Source organism: Sinohyriopsis cumingii, chromosome 9 (assembly GCF_028554795.1).
Source record: "Sinohyriopsis cumingii isolate HCF-2022 chromosome 9, ASM2855479v2, whole genome shotgun sequence".
Classification (NCBI taxonomy): Eukaryota; Metazoa; Mollusca; class Bivalvia; order Unionida; family Unionidae; genus Sinohyriopsis; species Sinohyriopsis cumingii.
Window position 1 is genome coordinate 79,239,039 of NC_142969.1, and position 8,451 is coordinate 79,247,489.

At 35.7% G+C, this 8,451-nt stretch overlaps 1 protein-coding gene across 1 annotated transcript in view; it reads right to left on the minus strand.

Moving 5' to 3' along the window:
• LOC149792083 (protein OS-9-like) overlaps positions 1–7,482 on the minus strand; it is a 116,186-nt gene extending 108,704 nt beyond the window's left edge. Inside the window, exon 1 of the mRNA XM_089970593.1 lies at positions 7,273–7,482. Within this exon, the coding sequence (XP_089826719.1) occupies positions 7,273–7,428 (156 nt within the window). The 5' untranslated portion in view covers positions 7,429–7,482. The remainder of the gene's footprint in view (positions 1–7,272) is intronic.
• Between the last annotated feature and the right edge of the window lie 969 nt (positions 7,483–8,451).

Sequence of the window (8,451 nt, forward strand, 5' to 3'; positions counted from 1 at the left end):
CAAGTGCCCAAATATAGAGTAACTCCACTGCTAAAAAATTTGTGTAAGTGCGAATCACAATTCACCCGTCATACTACTTTTGAGCGTTTCTAAGGTGTTGTTAAGTGTCAATCGATATACTCGTGTGTTTCCCTCACGCACTTACGACCCCGGTTTTTCCCACCAATCTCTGCGTAAGACCAATGGGTCTCAAAGGTATAAATACCAGTCGTGTGCCTTATTTTGGCAGACGCATTCCGACCGGCAGAGAGAATATCTATATGAAATAAGACGACAGTGAAATAGAGCTAATACGACCGCGGTATGCTTACTATAGAAATCACATTATACCAATATAAACCATTACAGACGATATAATATTCCAAATTCAACTAGATACATATATTAAAATATCAGTACAGTTGCTACGGTAAATAACTAAACGTGTATACAAGGGAGTATTCATGTACTATTCCTACAGGGAGTATTCATTATTTCCATATTACATTAAAGTGACATTTAGTTGGCTATAAAGAAGAAAAACAATTCCAAATTCATATTCCAAAGTAGTAGTGCATTCTGGACCATAACAATACTAAACTCACTAGGAAACACATTTGAGTGGTATCGTTTTTCGTGTTCTATAATTCAACTCGTTATGGGTTGTACTCTTTCCTGAGAATTACATTATTGGTTTGTAGTGATTGTTTTATTATGCAGGGATCGTCCTGGGCTTCGCCAATGTCGCAAATTGCAATTTTTTTTCCTTGGCGACAAAAGTATCCCATCTGGCGATTTTTTTGGCGACATACTTTTTGGTTATTTAATTTGTACATACAATTATGGATTTGGACTGGATAAATTAAAAGGCAGAACGAAAAGAAGCCACAAACTTGACTAAGCAATGCATTGGAATCAATCTGTTACACAAACGATCCTTTGTTCGTATTGACAACCCCATCTTTACAGTCAGTGCATTGTTACATCATAATCTGCTTATGCTGACATCTGGGCTGAGTACTGTATGCTGTGATACAGTCAATCATGCTACCAAACTATACCTACAACTGACCGACTTCTGAAGACGCGAATAGAACAGATACAATTAATTGAATGGCTAATCCTTCTGTTTTTTTTTTTGTTTTTTTTTGCATACACCAATACAATAGTTTTGCTGAACCTTCATAGAAAACTGATAACCTTTGAAGTACCGACTACTGTGTATAAATACAAAGCAAATGGAAAAAATCTCAATCACAATTATATCTGTCGCCAGTACAGCATTTTACTCATTGATCTTTTCCTTTTGCCATCAATCTGTGTTACCGCTGCAGAGACTGAAACTCCGCAACAAGAAACAGCAAAAAAAAAAAAAAACGGTTTTGCATAATTAATAATAATTATTTCTTTCTCAAAATACAGGAGTGAAAGAATCCCTAAATTGGGTGTGAATTTATGCTTATATATACGGTCCAATATTGCCAGGTGTTGACTCGTGTAAGTTTCATTCGTGGGAATGGAGATCCTATTTTGCTTGTCGAGAAAATTTATACAGCATTCAGCGATCATTCTTGGGATTTATGAAGCAATTCACTACAAGTTTTGTGAAGCTAGCCATAAGGGGGTGGGGGGGTGGGGCTGCTGAGAGACTACTGGTGTCACCTGTCAGCACTGTAGACTGTGAACGTGGATTCAGTAAGATGAACCTCATAAAAACTGACATCAGAAATAAACTCTGCTTCTCATCTCTCGAGAATTTAATGAGAATCAGCATGTACAGATGTGAAATTTAGATTTTGAAACTATATTCAACAAGTGGGCAGCCCTAAAATCGCGACTGATCTTCATGTAACACTTTGTAACATTTTGTTAATGCTTGTTGTAATTAGAGTATTAACTAACCCATCTTTTGTAATTTTCATTGCCTGTTACATTAACAGACTAAATTAACACTTGAAAAAATGTACACTACTTGTTCTGGCGACACGTTTTGAAAATTGGCGACAAAATATTGAGGTTGGCGATTTTTTTGGCGACAGCTTTTTAAAAGCCAGGACCATCCCTGATTATGTATGTTCTTAACTTTGCTCTGAGCCACACTATTATGTAATTAAAGAAGTTTAGGTATTATCTATTCGTTTGGACCTATTTCAGAGTTCTGACTTCATTCTTGATCCGTTCATGCATATGGTACCGTTAACATTTACCATTATTAGCGTTTATTAAATTGTTGAAACTTAAATAGCTTTCCTATCTTGTGATTAAAATCCCAAGTTGACATCGAGTCAAAGCTGACCTTGTGCAGACCTAAAGCTCGGGACGCTACAGGCATCAATAATTCACAGGGGCTGACTACTTACTATCTAATTAGGCAATCACCTTAAATACATGTACTACCAAACCCTCAGGGTCAAGCCTTAAAGTAACAAGATTTGCAAATATTTGTCTTTTTCGGACCAGAACAGCATTCATGAGCTTTTATATTGCCTTGTGGAGTTACCCATTAATCTCTCCTATATAAACAAAATCCCATGACACCCAACTGTTTAGACACAGGACAGAATTGATTTGTACATGAACCATGATAGTGCTAACTTGGAAAAGCATAAAATATACATAAGTTTCTAGTCAGGCACATCATGTGTTTGCTGATTTCAAACAGATTATATAGTACTGGTCTCGAGTGACACTTTCTATTAGTTATTGTGTTGTAGCTGCTGTTATGGGGTTTAAAGCCATTTTTCAGCACAAGATAGGCTACACATTGTGGCCAGTATAACTGGTGGAGGAAGAACCCTGTCAAACCCCTGGAAAGAACCACTGTCCCATGGGATGCTAATATTAAGTTTTCTCATGAACCCCCATTGTCCAAGCCAGAGACTCAGACCGAAACAGAGGCGAGATGGCAGTGGTCAGTAATAGCAATTAAGACCACTCGGGTCCCCCACTTTCTTTTTGTAGCACATAAGAAGAGTACTGCATGCAACCAGAACTAGATGTTTATTATGAATGAATGAAGATCTCAAATAAATTATTTTGAAATTCTGAAACACATTTGCAGAACTGATGATGATATAATAATATAATAGGAGTAGGTATAATTTAAATTGTGTTATTGTGTTTTTCTTTTTCTTTACAATTTAAGGTCTCAAGTAATTAATGTAAAAGTCCATGTTCAATGTTCATTTACGAGGGCCATACAGTTTCCAGATATCACTCATTTTACTCCAATGAACTTTCAATAACATATTCTAATGAAGAGAAGAACGCATTTTAATTGTTTTTGGGGATATTTCTACTGAATAAATCTGACAACTAATTGTGCAAACATACACATGTACAAAAGCACACAGAAATAAAGGGCGCTGATACATGTTGACCTGGATTCAAATCTCAGTAGCGGACATATTAAAAAGTCTCTAAAATGTATGAAGATATTAGTTATTCATATATAACTTTAGTTCATTTTATCCCACATCATACTTTAGACTTTAGGTTCCAAGGTTAACATTTTCCACTCTGGTATAAATGTGTAACTTTCTGTATTAATCTCTACATGTCTTGATTGCCAACAGGAATTACAAGTAAATGTATACTCAAAAGAAACTTAATTACAGGGTCATGATGTGTCTGTGTCTGCAACTCATAAATGCCTATATTAACAACTATGCCCCATCGTTTCTGTGGATGCACTTACATGTAGTTTGATAGGATATATAGATTTTGTATACAGGCAAGGTGATGGGTAACATAAGGGGCAAATTAAAAATTCTCTAGTCTTTGACAATATTTTTTATCCATGTACAATATCACTTTATATACTCATCCATCCTTCTTTAGGATCCAAGGAGAGTATTATCAACTCTATTGCATATTTATGATTTGTAATTTTGTATTAGCCCTAATATGTTTTTATTTCTATCTGAGGATTCTGGACTGAGAGTGTACTTAGATCAGAGTTAATGACAGGGTCACAAATCAAGTGTTTGCTAGGCTCACTATTGCCAGGGTCTGAGCACAACCCTCAACTTTTGTCCATAGCTGTTATCCGTTCACATGAAATCAGACAATTGTTAAATTTCTCAAAATGTCATCAAGTGAATGAGCTCTGCTGAAATGTTTTGAAAATTGGGAATACATTTTAGATAGAAAGATCAAACAATCAGCTAGCTCAGTTGGAGGTGAGGTTCATTTCTTCCTCTGTGTTAAAGTGTTACAGGTTTGGCCCCGCCCCATCACTATATTCATTTCTAATACTCTTAATTTCATTTGCATGCCACACATAAATGAATTAGAAAATAAATAAGTATGTGGAATATATCTTCTTACAATAAAAATATCCCAGTCATAAAACAGATAATGTCATTCAAGAAAAATATCCCTCTCTTTCTCTCCTGGCATGGGGCCCCCGAGTGGCCGAGTGGTCTAAAGCGCTATCCGTCATGGATCACTGCCTGCCATCTCACCTGTCTGCGTGGGTTTCGAGTCTAGGATTCGGCTAACGTGGGTATGTGAGAAAAGCTTGCCAGTAGCTTCTTGTGGGTTGGTAGTTCTTCCCAGGGTTTTCCTGGGTTCTTCTTCCACCATTAATACTGGCTGCCATGCATAGCTTATCGTGTGCTAAATATGGCGTTAAACCCCACAACAACAACAACTCTCCTGGCACAGTGATTGTACCTTTGTTACTTTCAAACATTTGCCAACTCCTGTCATAGTTTGTACCTCCAATTCTAAAAACAAAAGCCTGAATGATAAAAACAATGCAGAAAACTTGCAATTTCATTCATTACTTTATTATTTCTAACCTGATTTTCACTAGTGAGTCCCAAACACTGTCATCTTTTTCGTGTATAAAAGAATGACAGCTTTCAATGTACATGACAAGCATGTCCACTGTACATTTTTATTTTCTGTAAAGGTCTATTTTTAGTGAAAGGTGAGGGTCTCTGGACTGCAAATCATCTGCATCCAGTAATTTTGAATTTCTGATTCTAATATTTTCCAGTAAGTTTAAAAAAATAAAAAAATATACCCAAATATACCCTTACATTACAAAATGTGCACAGTAAGTACATTTTTAGTAATATAAGAATTGTAACATACAAGTTCATCAAAACACACTTGTCCACACCCAAGTCTGGGTTTCATCTGAAACTTCCCAAATATACTTTAAATATTTTGACATATATTCATGTGTGGGGTCTGAGCCCATTGCCTATTCAGAAGTTGCTATGGTATGCTGATAACCACATGATTTCAGTGAATTCCAAATTTTCAATAAGTAAGGGGCTATGATCCCACAACCCAAAATAAATGTTATAATAGTTAACACAGTGGAAAGGGTCAGAGAAAACTTTGATGACGAAATTCAGTTTGAAATGTAATAAAGATAACAGCATTAGGGACCCTTAGTGACCAATGAGAAATTGTAAATTAATTTAAGAAAAACAACAATGTTTTGTGCATTTTTTTTCCAATATCCTTTAAGCTATTCAATTTTAAAGTTGGATAGCTGATTTGGACTCCAGCTGATTCAGACCAATATATGGGCTGATTCGGACCATGTGAAATCTTGTACGCAATAACAAAGGCACACACATACCTGATTTTAGTTATTACTATAAATTTACGAAAGATAGTTCTTCATAAATTTCTAGCCAAAATCAGAACAAAATATATAAATGAGCTATCACATTTAGATTATTGTAACTTTTCAATGCTTATTGGAAAGAAAACATCTCTGAATTAATATCTTTGAAAAACATTTTAAAACTGTTCATAAATCTGACAGGCCACACTGGTGGCCTGAGTGGTTAGAGTGTATGCCTTGGATGGGGGAGGTTGGGGGGTTTGAACCACGACCGAGTCATAACAAAGACTTATCAAAATGGTACCAGCAGCTACCTCGCTTGGCGTTCATTATTAAAAGAGGTTAAGTTAAGACTGATTGGCGTGGTGTTAGGATAATGAGACTGGGTGGGACATGATGCCATATATCTGCAGCATGATGCCCATGCTAGACATCACTATAAACTGCCACACAGTATACGTAGCATTATGACCAACTATTAAAGCTACATTAAAAATCCAAACACGCACACTCACAAATATCAGCATCAAGGTCTTACATATAGGACTACCAGTATGGCCTATGTTCAACACTATAGAAAACAGTAATGTACATAAAATGACCCCTGGCTTTTATTGCTTTCTCATGCAAAGTGTGTTTTCTTCATATTACATTTATCAAATAAAAGTTATATAAAGAATTACTGATACGTAATACAGTATTCAAACTTTCTTCACAGTAGTCCAAAAATGTAGGACCTTGATGCTGATATTTATGTTTTGGGCATCAGGGTCTTACTGCCTAACTAACAGCACTGTGTAGTTTGTTTTGATGTTGACTAACATCGTAATGAAAGTAAAATTTTAAGGAATATCTCATACAACTGGCAACTAAAATAACGGTGCTTTTCTACAATGTAAAGTCACAATGTTTTAGCCAGACTTTACTTACACTGATATCTTTTCTCTAATAAATTCATATTCTCACAAAAGAAATGGACCTGTTTTCAAGTTTCATTGGCCTACACTTCAGAAGACTAGAAAGCGATGAAAGCCAGGAATGCCGAAATTGGGTTTAGTTGAAATATCATTGTTTAATGAAACGAATAAAAATATATTATGCCTATTGGAACTGTAAAGTAATGTTTCGTTTCGTTCAAGAAACATATCCACCACATGTACCTATTTAAACATACTTCAGCACACGTCAACTACTGTCGCATTGCAACAAATTCAAATGTATGTCAACAGAACATGAAAATGCCTCCATCTGCTAGTGTCATATTTTCATTCCGCCAGGATAAAGACAACACAGTAAGTATATTAGTTACATATACATTACTGGAAGAGCGTCGATATATGCTGCCAGACGTGAGATGTTTCTGAAACTTTGACATCGGAAAACGTTACACAAGGCCGTTATTTGGATAGTAAGACATAGCACTAAAACTCTTACATTGTTGGACTAACTTTACAGTTATCATTGGATGTTTTTATCTTGAAAACAAAATCTAAAACCAGAAATACCTAATTTGTTTCACACGAATTATTTAAAACGACTTACGTACTTTTCGCTACATTTAATGACGCTGACCTGAAAAACTAACGAGTTACAAATATGACAAAATTTGCGATGCTGTGCGGAACGAACTTAGATCCATAAACCTGCACATACCATGTCTCAATATTGGATCTTAGAGAGGTAAATTTCTCGTCCATTATTACCTGAGACTTCTTTACTACAGGTTCTCTGAGTATGTCTATTCCGTACTGAACACTTCTAAGCTCATCTAAGTCGAGATATGCATATGTGCTATAAAACACGGAAAACAATACATAAACAGTGAAACGTAACTGTATCACGTCCGCCATTGTTATCATTTGGGGTAATTCTGACCAAGTACGCGACAACGAACCAGACAAGTGCCGATTATTCCTTAGGCTAGGCTTAGCATGAGAATTGGAAAGGCCGAGGATGGATTTGGTGATGACACGTCGTCTAAACATTGTGACATCATTACAGTACGTTATAATATTCGTCATAAAAAAATAGGGTTGAAGGCAGTTTAAAATGGACATTATTTCACACGATACATTTTTACTTTTTTTCTTCTAGCATGTGATGGAAAAAGTAAAGGACGTTGTATTTGTTGGGTCAATCGGCCGAGTTCGGCTTTCATCGAACATCTAGGCAAGAGCCTTGGCGGGAGAGGGGAAATAGACGACAAGAAACGAAATCGGGCCGAATAAAATTTTGAAGGGCTTACCAACATTACTGAGCGTAGACAAAGTAAATAAAAATAAAAAAAAGATCTTAATGCACACAAATCATATCAATTGTCATTTTCCGGGTAAAAGAACTAAAATAAATTTATATTAGTCAGAATGGATGCTCATTCAGAGATACCTCTGAGATTTATGCGAGACATGATTACGCCTCCGATGCATGTCGTCACTGTAAATTGTAAGAAAAATCATTTTGTGGCTGGAAATTTCTCCAAAGAAAGATTAAATAATCTACTTGAATTACTTCGGTTATTTGTACGATTGGATTGACTATAGAATTGACAGAGTTTACGAATAAAAAAATAGTTCGTTCATTCGTAATATTTCTGTCAATTTATTGTTCTAAAATGGTTGCATTAGTCTGAATGGCAGATATCCATATGCATTGGATGTATGATCAGCATAACTGGGCTAAAAGTGTCAAATGGTTGAATGCTGTAAGATCACTTTAATTCATTTGCCTTACGTTAAAATATGTTATCAGTCAGGATGAATACTATCGGATCATTTTAATTGTTCATTTGTATAACGCTATTGCTGACGTCAAAATCTTATTACTTTGAAATATCCTCTTGGATAAAATTAAAAAGATCCGCTTGACGTAAACAATCCGCGAGG